Here is a 19769-nt window from a genome sequence, read left to right as displayed (position 1 = left end):
TTCTATTGTATGTGGCCACACAATGCAAACTACAGCACAAATAACAAGAACAGACCTTTCCTTGTAGTGAAATATGTCTTACAGCAGCTGTTACCTGTAAGGGGAGGGGTGGTTGAAGTATTTTAGTTGAGGTTTAGGGAATGAGGTTACCCTATGAGGATAATGCTTTCTATCACATTGAAACACAGATAAATATTCTAGTCTTAGCTCATTGCAATACTGCAAAATGTTTACCTTAATGTATACAGTGACTCCTGTATGTGGGTCACTGGGGTGAATGATGTGTATACCTGTCACCTGTGACTCAGCTGTCTAGTTGTATAAAACACACTGAATAGCATACATTTAAAGATTTTGATAATGTCCATACATACAACCACTGAGTTAGCAGATAGCAGTGTTCTGACTTTTCGTTTGAAAATAAATAATTTATAATGTATTCTATCTTCGACCAAAGTGTTTGTCAGTGTTTGTTTTAAACTATTGCTGCTACTTTTGCCGAGTTGATGACATACAAGTTAAGTCAGCCTTGGGATAGCATTTCACACAACGCATTCCTGGGCAGTATCTGGCCTTTCTTAGAATGTCTGGCTTTTTTTTCCCCCCTTCTGATCTCAGAGTGACGTTTTCAATAGCTTCCTTTTCAAGCACACGGGGCGTGTTTTATATATGATTGTAAAATGAGCCCAGGTGAATTTTTGATTTTTTTTTTTACCTGTGGCTTCAGCTGCTAGCCTCCGCACCTCAGTTCTGCAGTAAAAGTGAACACAGAGACTCCTCCTAAGAGAAGGGGGACTCATGTGGAAACTGGGCTTGTTCTTCATTTCTTTCGCCCCTTATCCTGAGTTAAAGCTATGAGTCTTTGGAACAAAAATGAGGATAAGTGTGTGAGTTTCATTCTCAAGCCTGGGATGGTACATTTTTCTGCTCTGAAGAATCTTTGGGAGGATCGGAACCTCATGAACGGGTTTAACAAAAGGATTTCCAGGTGGTTTGGTAAGTAGGGAATGTTTTTGTGAGGTGTAACAACTAGTCATAGTAGCTAGAAAGGAAAACTAAACGGAAAATACTTGAACACAAGGGGTGTAATCATGCCTAATAAAATGAACCGTTTACTTTGTGTACACAACAATAGATTGAAAAAAGCAACTTTTAATACAGTATGTATTGGGGTATATATATATTTTTTTTTTACTCGCCTTAATACTGAGGTTTAATGGTCCTTATAGTCTAAATCTATAATTTTTGTATTGAAGTAGCTATTTGAGACCTCTGGAAAATTGACTGATACTGAATAATATTTGCATAAAGTAATTAAGAAAGACCTAGACCAGTTGCTGTTCACGAGGGTAGAAAGAACCATGTATCCAATCCAAGGGTGTTTTCTTACTATCCTCTGAACGCTGTTGTGCAAGCCTGTAGATTTCTAATACACAACACAGTATTGAAACATAGTGACTCATGATGCTTTCAGAGATTCGACATCATCAATCTGAAAGTGGTTTGTTTGCTTTGAGAGATAATATACAGGGTTGTTTCTTTACTGTAAAGGGAGTGTAGTATTTTAATAAAATCTGATTTGTGGGTGACACTTTATTCACTCCTCCATAGTTTACTACTCCTGTGCACTCTTCTTTATGAGAAAGCAGCGCTTACTGCTTTCCAGTTTATTTCCACTCCCTCAAGGTAGCTGCAGACACAAACGCTTCCTCCTGCCTTGAAGCTGCCTTGTCACGCCATGAACTGAAATGGCATGCAGCACCAGTAGGTTATAGATGTGTTCTGCAAGCTGTGCCATCGCTAAGGGAAGGCAAAACCTAAAAGGTAAACAATAAAAGGGGATGTTTCTATATTTTTGTAGTGAGAACAGAAAACAAACTTTGTAAAATGTTAAACATACGGGGGGCACTTCAACTTTAAGAACACTAATATAGAAGCGTTTTGGTATGAGAACTACATGGTGTGGGCTTTGATTATCCTGAACAGATATATTTAAGTGGGCCATTATGTACAATATCTCTCTCTCTCTCTCTCTCTCTCTCTCTCTCTCTCTCTCTCTCTCTCTCTCTCTCTCTCTCTCTCTCTCTCTCTCTCTCTCTCTCTCTCTCTCTCTCTCTCTCTCTCTCTCTCTCTCTCTCTCTCTCTCTCTCTCTCTCTCTCTCTCTCTCTCTCAGCAGCTTTTTATTGTGTGGTGTTATTTTTGTTGTTGTGTTTTTTTTATTTACTCTGTTAAGTCATCTTTAAACAGGTTCTCTCCACAAAGAAAAGTCTTGTAAAGCCCACAGCTGACTTTTCTTTCACTTTGCCTAATGAAAATCATAGTGATTCAGTAACTGAAGTCATCTTGTGGTGGTATAACTTTTTTTTTTGTCACAGCCATAAGTCTTCTTGATGCTTGTTTAGCACTGACATCATACTACTTCCCCTGTCAGGTATAGTAAAAACAGTGATTTGCTGTCAGTTTGAAATTGACCTATCTGGGCTTTTCAGAGGAGTTCATGGTTTGGCACTCCAGGTGAAAGTCCAGCGAAGCAGAGTCGGGACAGGCTGGATTTGAATTGCTGCTCCTGTTTGGAAATGTTTACTTTTTAAAGGCAAGCATCCAAACACTGTTTGGCAAATTCCAGTGACTGTTTGGGAGCAAGGTATTGTTTCAAAACAAACACATTTCCTTTTTCACTACCAGTTCATAATCGGACAGCCATTCTGAGGACAGTAACTGTTTTCCTCCTATTAGAAGCACTGTCAAGTAATATAACAGATGCTTCAGATCATGTGTGAACCCTCATGTTACACTCTAGCGAATACAAAGCCGTCCCTTACAACAGAGTTTAAATACAGGCTACTCATCACTGTCACAGAATGAACATTCAGATATTCTTTCTTAGTTCTAATTCTTTAGTTCACATTGTTTATCTTTCAGAATATAGAACACCAATAAATCTAAGGAACCTTGAGTTATCTTGTCATGCTGGGTCTGATGTCATCTGTGGATGTACTTTACGTCTCTGTTCAGTAATGTGGTTTTAACAGGTAGAGGCCTGCAGAAAGGCACTGCAGGCTGTATTGTATAGGTTGTGCTGTTCGTTATTGGCTGGCCAGCATCTCATTCTTGGTATGTTTGTATTAAAGACACTGGGAGATTCTCAACCTTTTTCGGTTGTTTTGGTCTTTTCGGTATACATATATAATGGAAACAAAACTCTAACAGAAAATACATTTAGAGTACATTTAGAATAGTAGCACAGACATTAAAAGAAAGAGAGAGAGGTTTAGCCTGAGTGCACTAAGACACAGCTTCAGTATGTTTGTGCTCAATGAATGTTTAAACACGTGAAGTTTGCTGCATTTTGACTGTACTACTACTTTTCCCAGACTAGTAATTTCCTGTGTAGTTTTTTCAAACCCATTAAGAGCCTTACATGTGGATACTTCCCCTCTAAATCAAAAGAACCATATTGTGGAGCTCAGGGAACCTCATATAGCTCCAGAGCTACCCGTTGGATAGTACAGGCTTAAGGCATTTCTGAATAATCCCTACACGTACAGGCCAACTGTAAGAAGGGAACATAATTGTAACCATACCCATGTAATCCCCAAACCCTTCTGTTATTGGCTGGTATGAAACATGTATGTTCAGGTTTATTTTGCACAACATCGCTTTAGAAGATAAAACACAACTTAACACTGCTGACGTAGTCAGACAACACTTCTCTATTTCACAAATAAATATCAGAGTAATCGTGATTGTGTTGAAAAACCAAACATGAGACAGGAACAGTAAAGGTGCACAGGGTTCAGTACTGCTGAAAACAATTATATGTATTATATATGTTATGTATTTATGGTTCCCTGTAATCCCCTACTAATAAATCACTGGTCTACTGTAAGTTAAGCAGAATCTACTAAATCGCTAACTAACAAATTGCTTAATGCACTCCAAGTTTCCAGATATAAATGTCTACCCCAACTGAACACAGCATGATTCAGAGGTCGGTGTTGAGTGAAAAGCTGTCGCCCACTAAAGTATTTTTTTTACAGGCACAGAAACATTTTAGCAACAATTTAACAGGAGAAGAAATTGACTCTAAAGATCTTTATCGTCTATGTTTACGAAAAGCTGCAAATAACCTTTCTTATGCTCTTTCCTGCGAAGCTGCAGCTGTGTGTTTTGACTTTGGTTTTCATTTTAAATCCTAGAATCCTTTTGTAAGCTAAAGTGGCTTTAAAAGAGGAGGTCTCGCTATAAATAACTGGGAAATTCCAATTAGTTGTTAAGCACATTGATCTCTGGCCCTGGAGAAACTGCAGTGGAAAGCAGAGTGGTGGCATCTGTTTTCTGCAGTCTCCTGGATTTTGTTTGTTGTTAAACCTCGTGGGGTTTGTAATTATCCTAACTCTTTGCCTCCTTGGGAAACTGTTGCAAGCCCCTTATACTGTAAATGACAGATGTTTGAGGCTTGCTCTCTAGAAGGTTGCCACAAATCCAACAGAACAGCATTGTAAAAAGTCAATAGCCATATCTGCAGGTTGCTGTGTAGAGCCTTTTAATAGTGAAGTGGTTGTAGCTATTGTGCAAAAAAGAAGGGTATGTTACAGCATGTAGCAAGCTCCCAGTGTACATGCCTTACTTTCTGGTAGTGTGTTGTACATTAACAGTGTGCATCTTTAAAACGTTGACACCTACACGTTGTGAATGGGAGTTATGACAGGACACATTTATGGAATTGCTTCAATAGCTATAAACCCTTTAAGGATACTGGTAAATGTTAGCTGCTGCTTCCGTGATCACCTAAGTTCTCTGAAACCGTTTCTGATAAAGGCTTCTTAATGGAAGCATTGAAACTTGACCTCTGATCTAATATGGTTGCTTTATTGTGGTCATGTGATTTTGGTACTTGTTTTATAAATATCTGTCTTTGCTGTTACTTTTAAATTGGAAATTAGGTTCATTTGATACATTGTATGTGTCACCTTTTAATCGTGAACTTGCTGTGTACGTCGTACCTTGACAGTACTCCTGCTCACGTCTGCATGATAATATGCTAATGATTTAAGTTTTATTTGCATATCTTATTTATTTGCATACTTTCCGTCCTTTTTCTGGTAAGCTCTTTGTTCGTTTGGTTGTGTTTTTACACATTTTCTATATGGGTATTCGATAGTGCAGATCTAAAAGGCTATAAACCTCATTCACAAGGGCACTATAGCAGCAGCTGCAGAGGCTACAATAACGTGCACACAATGATAATACTGCATACGACATTTGGGTTTTAGGCATTTGTTGATTTAAAAAAAAAGAAGTTTAACCATTATCAGTATTTATTGTGTTTGGCTACAATGCAAAGTCCTGTTCTGCCATAAAAACTGCGGATTTAGAATGCAGTGGGGCCCTTATCTGCATAACCTATAGATTTGGCTCCCTCTTAAATTAGCTTCATAAATTGGTATCTGTTAACATAATGAAATAGAACACCTGCACAATTTGCCTATTCTATTGTGAAATGAAGATGTTCTGTAGGTATGGTAAACATGAGTCTTCAGTTATTTATGCTTTCTAACATGGTATTTTTGCAAGTGTAGTTGCTGCTCCGGGACCCTGGTGTCAATAAGAAGATTTAAAAGAAGAAAAAAAAAATGTTACTGAAACTAATGAGGTAGCAACATTATTTTTAAAACCATCCCTAAGAAAACATATTAACAACGTTCAACAGCAGATGATCCGGAGAGCAGTGAAAACGGGATTGAAAATGGATTTTCACTGCTCTCCTTAACATTGTTTAGTAGAACTTTTCCTTGTTAAAGGTGTTGTTGCTAAGGTTTTAAAATACATTTCTTACCTCTGCCATTTTCACTGCTCCCCTTATTGAATGCTACCCTGTCCATCACATCTCCTTATCCATGTTAAAATCTTAACCTGGATGCAGCTGAGTTATGGGTGGTATGGCATTTACTGACTTTTTAAGGTGCACCATTGAAGTTCATTTAAATGTCATTTTTTTTTATAAGGAATTTCCTGACATTTTTTGTGGCATCAAGCTTAAATAAGCATAACTATCTTTTTAATGATGATTTTTGTCATGAATTTGATGAATGTCTACAGTACTTTAATTTAGTACTGTATTTGAAACCATTTCCTTGAAGAGCAGTCAGCATTCCACAGTGTTCTGAAGCTGTGACTGTGAATGTAAAGTAGTTGTCCAGTTGGCAGTCATGCTACATTAGTTATACATTGTGTGCGTAAAGAGGTGGAAAGCTTAGAATTTGAGAATCAAAAAGACTTGGAAGTAGTTGTTTAGCTAGTGAAGTTTAAGCAAAGCAGGTCAGGCAGAGCCACAGCAAAGCAGAGTACAGAAATAGTGCCACCTGGAGCAGAAAATACCCCTGTAAATGTGTTTTAAAGTGGTACAAAATCAACAAGTACAGTAGAATTGCCATAAAAAGATGTACAGACAACATACAAATGTTATGTATGGTACTTGCTATCTAATAACATGCATTTACTAGCTCAGATATGCAGAGTTCCTGGAAGGGTTTATTTTTGACACTTAGTTGCTGGTATGTTACAGTAATTACATACCCAAGTCTTATTTTTCTACACTTGGAAGAAAAAGCTTTGTAGCTTTCTAACAGAAGAACAACTAGTGCCAGTTATTCACATTACTGCTCTGTGTGTTTAAAACTGGAAGTGAAAAAAAGCATGTGGTGTTAGTCAACAAGTCCTGCATTGTTACTAGGTGAATGGTTACTCAAATAATGTTCAATGGCACTCCTTGGGAGTGGCTGAACTGGTGCCCTCAGAAACATGTCATCTTTGTACAGCCGGTACACCAGAGTGTAACCGTTAACCTGTCCCCCTGCAACACTCTGCCTCAATGGTGTCCCTAATAAAGGTTTTCCCATAGTAAAGGCATAGCCAAGTGTAATAAAGCATAATGAAAGCATGGTAAAGAATAGATAAGCCCAGAGAAGTATGGTAAGGATATTTAACAAGGCAGACCTTGGTAAATACTTCTATAAGGGGTGCTATGAAGAGAGACGGTCAAAAAAAGTTTTGGAAGTTTCTTATGATGAAGATGTTCAAGAAATCCAGCCTCTTCGTATGAGGATGTAATGGACTGTGGAAGCCAAAGTCACATAATGAAGCATTTGAAACTACACTTGCCCTTAAATGAAATGGCTTTTATTTACACCGATATATTTGATATGTTGTTTAACTGCCAAGGGTGATATTGACTTTTTGTGTTGCTTGGTAACCAGTGCTGCCAAATTTAAAAAAAAACTATAAATAAAACCACAGTCGTTGCTGGATGTAAGTATCTATGCACTTGTTAAGATTAGTAAATGGAGAAAGAAAGCTGCTTGTGTTTTTATATATTAGTATCCATGAGGGTAAACAGCTGTTTATTGTACACATTTCCTTTCAATATGATAAAGGTTGCAAACATGCAACTGCTGTATGTATTGGTTATTTCCAATTGAGCTCCCGAATCCTTATAAAGTGACATAACAGCACAGTCTTAACTATGGCTGAGAGTGCTAACAATGCTATCAAATTGTGTGTTGCAATAAGAATGTGTTTTTAAAAAAAGAAAGAAAAATGTGAGCAAAATCCATCCCTCTGCATGATTTAGTTTCCATTTCTCACACCTAACTGACATTAGGTTTCCTGGCAATTGCTGCTGTGTTTGACGCATTATATGAAGTTTAAACCTGCCGGAGCTTGTATTTTTAGGCATGAGTCAAATAATGAAAAAATGACATTATTGAGAGATTAAAACTCCTCACACCTTTTTTGTTGTTGTAGGACTTTGAATTGATTAAAAAAATGATGATGATAATAATAATAATAATAATAATAATAATAATAATAATAATAATAATAATAATAATAGTTGTTGAAAGCAGACATGATACACGTCTGTTTCTGAAATTACCCTTTTCTTAAAGTTGCCCCTTGCTGGGCTTCACTGTTATTTCCGCTAGCTGGAGTGTGTGTAGTGGGTTTGTGAATTACCTGACATTGGAGCATGTCTGCAGCTTGTGGAGGAGACAGGATTGTAAAGGTGATTTATAACTTAAAGCAAGCAGATGTGGGATCTGTTTTAGATGCAAATGGATAGGATGGCTATGACTTGGCCCCTCGGCACAGAGAACTGAAACCTCCAACAACAATGACGGTGAGATTCTAGGACTGTAGTACTCCACCAGCATTGTCAGGGGTCCACTTCAAGACTGTGTTTTGGCTTGACTACAGTGTGTTGTGCATCGCTTGTAGCATGGGTTTCCGCATTAAAATGTATTCCTGTAAAGGGAATTAGAAGTCCATGAGCCGACCAGTCGTAATGCAGTCCTCTTTCACATAATGAAGGGAACTAAAGATGTGTTCTTGAAAAGCTAGTATTTCTAAAACATTCCCTAGTTAGTCAATAATTCACCTTGCAGTAATATCTTGGACTAACACGGCAGAAAGTCTCTCTGTTTTAAATATATGATGCTGTCACAGATTCCTGCCAACAGTATATTTACTAAACATAAGCACAGCTCTAAAGGTGTCTCTTTTCACGAGCCCCTGCTGAAATTCGTAGAGATGTCTGTGGTCTACTTCGGCTTCAGATTACTGCTCCACAGTTTCACAGGAGCGATGTCTGTTTAATAAAGGAGACCACCCAAGGGAGACAGCAACTGGGATTTGCCAAGGCGAGGCATTACGCTTTCACAGGAAAGAATGGGAATGAATTTCTAGTTTACTGTATATTTCCTCGCTCTTCCTTTTTTTGCTTACTTTTCACAACAGTATTTTTTTAGTCACAGGCTAGGTATAAGCATCTCTTGTTTGCCTTATAAGCCTGTGTTAAAAATGGCAACTCTACACAGTATGTGTGTTCCAGTACTTTTATCAGCATAACTAAAGTAAAATGAGGGAAAAAGGTTATCCAGTAATTTCTGTTTTGCTGCCTGCGGTATTTCAGAGCTTAGGTATGGCCTTTGTAAATGTGGACAGTAGTAGCAGTTGCAAGCCTGTTTGCCTCACAGTCTGAAATAGGGACAAAGCATGGTTCAACAGTAAGCAATGTGCTCTGCAGCTGACACTTTCTTAGGAAAAATATAAACACACTGTCTGCTTTCTCAGTTTAAATGCACTGAAAGCTAAGTTGTGAATGACAATAGTAAATGGAAACTACATACTTACATTTTTATTGTGTACAGTAACTGAACATTATCGTGGGACCCTCACGGATTAAAAAAGAACAGAAAAAGGTTTCTTTATAACTGATGCTTGATGCTTTACATGCAGTGTTTTGTCTCTGGGTATTTGTTTAAACCACGAGGGGTCCAAGTTTGTAAGATAGTCAAAGTAATATAAAACAAACGCACGCAAAAGGCGATTTGACTCCTGAGTGAGTTAACCAGAGAGCGAGTCAGTGTTTTGAAAAAGCATGCCGTGTTTGGGTAATGGAAGAGACAGGAATGTAGAGTGGAGAGGAAATGTTCCTTCAAGTCTACCCTGGCGTTGAGGTTGATAATGGTTAAACAAGCTTGATGATAGTCTAACAAGAGCTCTGAGTATACTGTTTGGATCTGACACGCACACAAACACACTGAAGCACAGGGCAGATGAAAAGACCCAATTTCCTTTCAATTACCTGAACCGCTGAAGCTTTTCTATATGTAAGAAACCGTGACTGTAATGTAGGTATGCGAGTGAGAAATCACAGCCACCATACAATAGGGCAGGGAGTCTTCCTGACTTCTTAGCCATAAATATTAAATGAATGCTTCTGAAGCAAAACAAAAAAAAAATTGCCTGCACTATACTTTCCGAGAACCCGTGCACACACATGCAGAGGGCCCTCATAATCGTGTAGTGCACAGTACCTAAAAGATTACAAATCTTTGTATAAAATCGATAGTTTATCAGGTTACAGCCACATATAATCCTACATGTTTATAGGAGGCAAGGAGTGTATGATAATAGTTTGGTGACGATAGGTGCGAAATCAAGGCAGTGTGTGCAGACAAATGTGCAGACGAACGATCAGCGCATAAGGGTCCCCAGGTTTAGAAAAGGACCCTAAAAACGTGTTAAAATCCATACAGTTATATTCATTTGCAAACTTAACATCCTTTTAAAGTCTGGCTCCAGAATCAACCAGTTTATTTGATATGATCAACCGATCGGCACCGTCGGAGCCCAGGTGATGGGGCAACTGAACTGATTCAAAGCTCAACCTATTGGCGCAATGGTAACTGTAAAAGGCTGTTGGTCTGTGGTTGTGATGGGAAATAGATCACATTTTGTTTTGACCAATGATGATGTCCCCTTGCAAAAAATTTAAACAAACAGTCAATACTGTTCTTTTACTTGCAGTACTACCTCAGCCTTTACTGTTCACTAAGACAGCTTCCAGAGACCCTGGCTGTTAATGTGTCTTTAACACATGGCTGCTTGTAGTACTCACAAATTAGTGGTCGAAAGGCAAGATGCACAAAATATATTCTCCACTGCAGAGTTTGTCATCGTTTTGTCTTTTTGTACAAGACATTGTGTTCTCTATTAGTGTCTACTGGGTGTAGCTACCCAAACTGTTTTTCAGTTATAACTTTATAACTGTTTTTCAGTTATAAAGTTATAAACACGTTCCCACGCCTTACCCTAAACTCAACAGTGTGTTGGCATTAATGGTGCGCCAATCTTTTTGCTTGTGGCTAGGATCAGAAATAGCCGTGCCTATTGAATATTTAGAAAGCTGCTGTCTGTCATGTGGAAAATGCAAATTGATTCTGGACAACAAGGAACAACCCCTGTGGTTTTGTTTTTGTTTTTTCATGTTCATTTGCGTAGAACAATTGGCGTGTTCTTTATTTAAAGTTGTACATACTCCAATATGGAATGTCAAAGGGGCAGTAAGGTTTAAAAATATATGCATATTTTCTTAGCTCTCATTAGAAAAACAGATGCACAGGTCTCTTGTTGTTGGAGGTGGATTTGTTTTATAGTTTTTATTTTAACTAAATGTTTCTTACCTGGGATACTTCATGTAGGTTAGCCCTGTTTTACATTCCTATTTTATGCTGTGTGAAGTTTATAAAATACCACCAGTACTATAGCTTTTAATAATTTCTCTCAATCTACAGTAGAGATCATAAAAAATATGATGGTGTTTTGTAGCACCTATCCAATTTAATAATGATTTTACAGCTTCAGGATTGGGGTTCACTTCCTTTTGTTAAAAATTCTGTCGTCTTTGCCTAATTTGTGCCTAATTTATGTCCAATTAAAGCAGCTGGCACATGGTCAGGTTCAGTATGGCCTTTGATGTTCAATAATGCTCACGTTTCCATTAGAGTCAGACCTGAACTGGATCAGCTTTCACCTCTGCTAATGTGTTTATGGGAGTGGTTTGTTGATTTACCAACTGAAAGCCATGTACATCTATTCAAAAGAGCAGCTGCAAAGAACAGGCATCCACAATTTGGAAATCAGAGAAAAACATTGGAACAGTAGGCAAAAATGGTGTGCATCCATCCATCCATATTAATTCATATTTTGCAAATTGTTTTTTAACTTCCTGTTTCCGATTTCTTGCTGCTAAAATAATCACAATTTTAGTAACACTTAAGTCACTTTTTTAAACTTACTTTCTATTACTGTGGAGGAGAATGCACTGCATTCACACAGATGCAAGAGAGAGTACAGTAGCTTACGCAGTGTGTTATTGCAGGTGGTCCCTTAGTGGCTTGTCTTGTAAAGGCACGACCGTGTGGTGTGCAGTGTGTACAGTCAGGGGAGTGCTGGCTTGTGTCCTTGATGTGTGAAGTTACTGTTCTTTGCTGGGGAGTACAGAGGGAGTGTTGCATTAGATCTGGTGCTGCTTGAGGGACTGAGTCCCCTCACTGTGCTATAGCGCCTTCCTACTGGCCAGGCACCTGTTAGTTTCCTTAGGCCTTTGTCCTCCAGGGACCAGTAGCTGACGAGCTCCTGGATTTAAATCAATTACACCAGTAGTGCGGGTTGGATTTAAGGCCTTTTATAATAAACCTATACATTATAAGCTGCCAGTACTTTGATGTGCAGTATTCATTAACATTTTCCTTTTTATTATTTTTTTTTTTTCTCTCTCAGAATCCCCTCGGTTGTCCACTGCCTCATCAGTGAGCAGCAATGAGAGAATGTCCACAGTCACAGTCTCGGAATGCTCAGCCTCGGTCAGCGCAGACTTCTCGGACACTGACCGGCCAGTGAGCGTGGTGTCCACTCTTTCCTCAGGGTCCTCTCGGGACGGGCAGAGCCTGTACGGCAGCACGGCCGCCTTGACCACTACCAACGCGACTACCTGCCAGTCAGAACCCCAGCACCGAGACGAGACGGACATTGACTTGGATCTGAGCCCCTCGGCAGCAGACATGGGTACCGAGGTGTCGGACAAGGTGGAGGTCAGCCTTCGAGCGAGCCGCTCACGCAACAACAACAACAACACCACAGCGAACAGGGCCAGCATGGATGGCTCACGACAGCCCCCGGTCTCGCCCTTCGCCGCCAAAGCCATGGCTCCCAATCCCAAACTCAGCTACGTGGACCGTGTCGTCATGGAGATCATTGAGACAGAGCGCATGTATGTGCGAGACCTACGCAGCATTGTGGAGGTGAGGGTTTATAATGCGTTTTGCTCTGTTCCATCCCACAAGTACAGTTGCTCCCTAAATATGTTTTACTACCAATGAAGAAACTAGTGACTTTCAAGACTGTACAGACTTCATAGACCAACAATTCCCACAGACATTGTCCAGTGGATTATCATAGCAAGCCCAACACTCAGGAGCTTAGCAATGTTGGTTTATTTCATGCATTTTCCATACTGTATCAATTAGACATCAGTGTGACAGCGGCCATTCTGCATGCACTGTGCAGTGCTCTGCTTTGGGAGCACACGTGTTGTGGTTATACAAACAGGATGCCTCTGGCATTCTTAGTTAGCTTTTAATTTCCTCCACAAACTCCATGATGTTTGAAACGTTCCTACATGAAAATGTGAAACGAAAGCGCTGGTGTGTGTTTTTAATTAGTAAAGAACAGCTAACCAAGATTTTAAAATACATTTTCTTCACACTTATTGCCAGTAGCAATGTTATCACTGCCCTTCTTCTCTTGGTTCTTTTCTTGTATTTTGTACTTCTTTTTGAAGTATCTGCACGCTCTGAATTGAAGTAAAAGTTGCTGATTCGTGGTACAAAATGAATCCTGGAACTAGCTGCAGTTCAGTCATGTGACCTTCAGGTAAGGTACTGGGTTGCAGAAGAGAATCTATAGCATTATTTTCATATCCTGAATATATACATAAAAAAACAAAAACAAATGAAGAGCCAAACGATTGTGTCCTTGATTGTGTCCTACACTGCAAGCACACTCCTAACCAGCACTCCTTTAAGAGCAACTTTTAAGAACTTGGGGTTCTTAATCTACAGAAAAATGACATTTTAATATATAATTCAGTACTTTTAACAGCAAAGACACAAGGTTCCTTTGAAACATGTTTATCAAGTGAAAGCGTTTCATCCAGTCAGGTATTAGACTTTTTGCGTCACTGCCTGAATTGCCTTTTTTAAAACAATGGAGATCTGAATTCTCAGTTTTCATGACTGCTCCATGTTTATTAAATACTTTTGAGAGCTCTGTGGATGACACATCCACTGTATTTTGAAAGGGATTCTAGTACCTGTTCATGACAAGACATGACATACGTAAATATAATATTAATTTTAGACCTGCAGGTCAACATTTAAGCATGCATTATCTCATCTAGTGCCCACTCCAATTTTATAGAAAGATGCATTAATCTGAATAAGGAATAATGTTAATAATTAATCTGAATAATGTTTGGCACAAGCGATATAATTTTGTTACCTTTACTCTTTACTGAAGCTGTACTGTGTGGCTAAGTTAAATCATCCTGCCAAGAATCTCCAAGCTTGCACAACACTCCCTGATTTGATTCTTGCATTTGCCAAGTATGACAAGGCTCTGACTAGTAGCTTCAAAACGTGGCTGGCTGGTTGAGTTTCAGAACCCACCAGGTGTGACTTTCCTAGGCTTTACCAGTTTGTGCTTGTTAAAACCCTCTTGTTTACTGTGCTATGGCTCAATAAATCAGTGACCACATACCCTGGTCTGCTTGTTTTCAACTTTTAACCCGCTCAGGTCACATGCTTACTAATGTAAATATCTTTATATGCCTGCAATATATGTGTCATACCTACACATTATTAGAAAATGTAATAAACAAGTCAATGTAGAAGTACATTGATACAGGGTAGTCCTGGGTCTCAGAACTACCCTCTGTGTGTGTGTGTGTGTGTGTGTGTGTGTGTGTGTGTGTGTGTGTGTGTGTGTGTGTGTGTGTGTGTGTGTGTGTGTGTGTGTGTGTGTGTGTAAACAAGCTTCTCACGTGGCAGCAAATTTACTTAAATTGAAGTCACTGTTCATCAATGAAATTGGCTTCAAATAAAAGCACTTAAACAATCACAATAATTACGTCTCTACAAATATAAATTCCAGTTCCTTTCGAAGTGTTTCTCCACACAACAGTGTGATATTTACAACAAACGGAATATTTAGACATCTGTTAGCAGTGTTCTCTCTTAAGTGCAAACTGGGATAACTGCAGGATTTAATTATCAATAGGGAATTTAATCAAATTGGTTATCCCTGGTTAAGAGACACAATGCTGAATGTGTATTCAGACCCTAAAGTCAATTTCCGAACCAGCCAGCTGAACATTAGGTGCTTTTATATTTGTTCCAATATAAAAAGAAAGATTGCGTTTCTGAAAGTTTCAATCTCGTGCAATTTTCTCGACGTGGAAAGCAAACAGTGTGGTACTGTCATGTAATGACCAAACATTAAAACTTTTTAAATCATAAAGAAGCCCTGCATTATTAAGGAACTGTTACTGTTACAGTATGGTTTGCACCTTTTTACTGTTTGCACGAAGTAGCATTTACCCCAAACCCTTTATCCCTCTCTCCCCTGGGGCTACTTTTTACAACAAAACACACATCATGCATTCGTCTTTGTTACTTTATGTAGAAAAATGACAGGTTACTGATGTAACACATTACATTTTAATAAGTTTACATTAAATGCTTGAGGTCAGAATTATAAAACCCATTTTGAAGTAAAGACTTCTGTGTGAACCATATACGTGTCGAGTATCTCGGCTTTGCACTCCACATAATGCACCAATCAATCAATGAACTAGTCAATCATCAGGAAAATAGTTTGGTATGTTATCCCCCCTTCTGCGACTGCCCGCTCAGCTTTATTGGCTGTATTGAAGTCTCCTGTCCTAACTCCTCCCAGTGGGGATTACATCAGGGGAAAACGTAAGCATGATGTGCTGTAGAAAACAAGCTGTGTGTGGCTATAGGCATAGCTGTCAGACAAAAGGCACTGGAGCCTTTTTGAAAAGGGGGGGATGGTTAGGGTGTAGCCCATTATTTCAAACAAACCTCTCACGAAGTAAAAATATATGCAGAGTATCTGCAAGTAAATGTACACGTGCCTTTTCTTCCTCTGTGTCAGACAGACTGTTATCATAGATGTCGCTGCGGACAGTGAGGTGTGGCCAAGGGTTGCACATCAGAGCTGAATTATATATTCAGTTTTAAATGCCAGACTAGTTCTAAATTGGTTGAGGATACAGGGATGTCTCAAAGCACAGCCCTTGGTTTTGTATGAAGCTATAAAAAAAACCTTTCTTCTTTAGCTGTAGCTGGTATGTCTGCTTACTACACACCCAGATAATCCAGCTAAAGAAATCCTAAGCGAATGTTAAACTTGGACAAAAAAAATGACATGTAAATCACTTAAATCAATAATCTTTTTTTTTTCTTCTTCCGCTAAGCACATCCTACACATGCTATACCTGTAAATTGATTATTGTATCGTGGGTGTCCAACCCCATTTTTAACAGTAAACTGTATAAACCGGCTCCAAAGTACAAATCCATTACCCAAGATATAACTTTTTCTAAAACAGCCATATAACCTCCATCTACCCTGAGTAGTTACTTACCTATAGAATTTCTAGAATATTTTAACAAAGCATTCCTCCAGTATTAGTATCATTAACCTTTAGTTCAGATGTCTACTTAGTTCCTAAGAGAGAACAGACCAGATCTTGCAATAAGTTTCAAAAGGACAGGTAAACCTACCTGGACGTTAACTGTGCTTTTTTATTTTATTTATTTTTTTGTTCTGCTACAATCAGCCTCTTGTTCTGGTTGTGGTCTGCTTACTATACACAAACATGATCTTCTGTAAAATGATTTATTAAAAAGATAAAGTTAAATGTAAGATCATTGTGGAAACTAAAAGCATTACATTTTATCACTATATTTATAATCAAGTTTACAGGGAAGTAAATGTTTTGATTCCTGGCATGACTACAGTGCAAGCTATTAGTATGTTTTAAAATAACCTACACTACTGTAGTTACAAGGACAATGCAGAGACATCCAGCTGCAGCTGCTCCAGGCCCCCCAGCCCCGTTGGGCACAACTGTGTAATAGTGGTGATGGGTCAGCGGTTAGAACAAGAAAGTTGACCAGAAATGTGTTTTTACCTTTGTGGCTTTTATTAACGTATGGTATACAAGCAGTCCATTCAACAGAACTAAAATATTACTCTACAAGTGCATCCGTACACAAGACAAAAAGAGCTGTGACGAGAAGGCAGCCATAAATTAGCACTGGGATGAAAGTGGGTCTTCAAAACCTCTTTTAAGTCTTTATCTGTGATTTACTCCACAGGAAAAAAACTGCCTCGTGGAACAAAGCTTCAATGGCAACACACAGAGCCTTTCTGAACTGTAAATAAGCACCTTCAAAGGCATCAAGAGACACCTCTGTCTCAGTAGCTTATGCTAAATTAATATATATCTCGCTTGTAATCATTGTCGTTTTCCTTCACTTTTTACTTGAAAAGCTCTTGAGTTCTGTGGTCCAGATACATGAACAAACCGATACAACAGCCATCTTTTCACCCATACTACATACAGTACTGTAGAAGCACACAAAGATTCCAACTGCACATCCATACCAATGACAACTAATAGAGGATCTTAAAGCAAGAAGCCTTGTCTTAAATGTTAGTACTGTAGATACATTGCAGATATCATCAGGTAGAGTGAATATAGAGAGGTCCTCTGATCTTAAGGAATGTTCTGCAGTCATAACTTACTGAAAAGTGTTTCACCAGTCTAGAAATCCGTATGGTAGTCTGTTGATATTTATTGACTGTATTTTACTACTTAAACTGTTTAGGTGATGGGGATATAGCAGAGGTGTCCTACTTAAATATATCTAGAGAACCTCTTTTCCAGTTGTTATGAAACTAAGCACAAGAGTATCAGAATCTGTGGATATATGCCAGCATGTACTGTGTACATCACACCTACACTTACTATTTACTACTAGTTGTACAGTACTGTGCAAAAGTTTTAGGCAGGTGTGAAAAAATGCTGTAAAGTAAGAATGCTTTCAAAAATAGACATGTTAATAGATTATATTTATCAATGATTTCCATTACACGAGAGTAGATGTTAAAACTTCATGCTGATTTGAACTCGGCTCTCGCCAAGATAAGCACCAACTAAGACGTAGCTTTACAGTAAACTAATGTGATCCATATGTGTCTCCATCCATTCACGTTCCATATGATGATGTAGATATCCTTCTGTCTGGTGTTAATGGCTGAAGTGTAATGCTGGCTCCAGGGATCAGCTTATTTTGCCTCCCTGGCGCATCAGCACACACAACGGCTGCGATGCTGGCTCCGGGGATCAACCAAAGTGCGGCCTCCCCAGCGCATCAGCATGACAACCGTCTGGATTGAGCTAAGTAGGGTACATCTCTGGGGTTTTCAAGTGGGCACCTTCCATCCTCAGTGTTTCGTCGACTAGCCCACGACACCTCAAGAGGGCTTGACGGTGATTCTGGCGTCCCAGCATCACCCCCCTCCGTCCCCCACTCAACTCAGCCCAGCTTACTTGCCTGTACATCAGCGTTTCTTTCTTTCTATTGTGCTTGAGATCCCCAGCCAGAATCTTTCCGTCTCAACCACAGCCAGTTGCTGCTCCTCTCTGCTGCTTCAGATAAGTTCTTCACTGTGCGACGCAACTCTTGGCCACTGAATCCGACGTCTCTGAGAAACCGGGTTGTAGAGTGTGCCACAAATCCTCGACAACCCACTTCCACTGGGTAAACCCGAACTCTCCATCCTCGCTGTTCCGCTTCAGTGGCTAGTTGAGCATACCGCAGTCTCTTCCTCTCATACGCCTCATCTACAGCATCCTCCCATGGCACTGTTAACTCTACCAGGTGAACAAGGCGTGCTGATCCAGACCACAAGACAATATCTGGTCGAAGGTTAGTGGTGGCAATCTCAGGTGGAAAAATAAGCCGTTGACCAACATCTGCCAGCATTTTCCAGTCTCTAGCAGCTTCCAGTTGTCCTGGGCGAGGATTGGTTTTAACACCTTTTCTTGGTGGTTGCTCTCCTGGGCGGAGGAATGTTGTCTTTTGTGTGTAATGTTTTGATGGAACAGGTGACAACTTATTGGTCATGTTACGCTTGTCTTCCAATGCTAAGGCCAAACATCGCAGCACCTGGTCATGGCGCCAAGTAAACCGTCCTTGGCTAAGAGCCACCTTACATCCTGTCAAAATGTGCCTTAATGTTGCAGGTGATGAACACAAAGGACATGAGGGATCCTCTCCTACCCAGAGGTTTAGGTTCTGTGGTGATGGGAGAACATCATATGTTGACCTGATGAGGAAACTGATCCTGCTCTGTTCCATTGACCATAGGTCTTGCCAGCCAATCTTGCGTTGTTCCACACTCTCCCATCTCATCCATTCTCCCTGCTTGGCCTGGGAAATGGCCTTTATACACCTCATCCTCTCCTCCTGCTTTTGCACCTCGTTGACTACCAGCTTCCTCCTTTGAGCTGGGGCTGCCTTGTGCCATGTAGGAGGAGCTGAACTGAAACCAAGACCCCCTCTTCCATGCTGAACTTGCCCCATGATATCACCAATTCGAAGGGCAGCCTTTGCATCTTCCACAGCTTTCTTTGCCGCCCACTTTCTTCCAGTTTTCAACACAGGTGCTGCCTCCCTTACGCATTTATCGCGTGACTCTACTAATGTCATTTCCAGTCTGACCTTGGCGCACTTAAACTCCTTGGTTAGAGCAGAGACTGGTAGCTGCAGTATTCCTTTACCATAAAGTCCCACTCTGCTGAGGCAGCGTGGAACTCCCAACCATTTCCTGATGTATGAACTGATTAAAGCTTCCAGCTTCTCTACTGTTGTCAAAGAAACCTCGTACACAGTCAGTGGCCACAGCAACCTCAGCAGTAGACCAAACTGAAAGCACCAGAGTTTTAGTTTACCTGGTAGAGCACAGCTGTCTATGCTCTTCAACCCTTCCACTGCTTGTTGTCTAACTTCTCCCACACGAACTGTGTTCTTTAGATCCCCGTCGTACCATCTCCCAAGACTCTTCACTGGCTTCTCAGACACTGTTGGTATTGCCTCACCATTAATGAAGAATGTTTTATCTACTACTTTGCCTTTAATTATAGAGATGCTTCTTGATTTAGTGGGCTTGAATTGCATTTGTTCCCATTCAATGTTATTGGTTAATTTGCCCAATAATCGATTAGTGCAAGCTACTGTTGTAGTCATGGTTGTCATGTCATCCATGTA

The 19769-nt window shown here is 39.7% G+C and overlaps 1 protein-coding gene across 1 annotated transcript in view; it reads left to right on the top strand.

Annotated features, from left to right (window-relative positions):
• Positions 1-764: 764 nt before the first annotated feature.
• LOC117421042 (pleckstrin homology domain-containing family G member 3-like) overlaps positions 765-19769 on the top strand; it is a 53650-nt gene continuing 34645 nt past the window's right edge. Inside the window, exons 1-2 of the mRNA XM_058991427.1 lie at positions 765-996; positions 12128-12648. Coding sequence (XP_058847410.1) covers positions 855-996; positions 12128-12648 — 663 coding nt within the window. The 5' untranslated portion in view covers positions 765-854. The remainder of the gene's footprint in view (positions 997-12127; positions 12649-19769) is intronic.

The sequence above is a fragment of the Acipenser ruthenus genome, chromosome 18 (assembly GCF_902713425.1).
Source record: "Acipenser ruthenus chromosome 18, fAciRut3.2 maternal haplotype, whole genome shotgun sequence".
Lineage (NCBI taxonomy): Eukaryota > Metazoa > Chordata > Actinopteri > Acipenseriformes > Acipenseridae > Acipenser > Acipenser ruthenus.
Note: the sequence above shows the minus strand (reverse complement) of the source record. Positions and strands in the feature narration are given on the sequence as shown.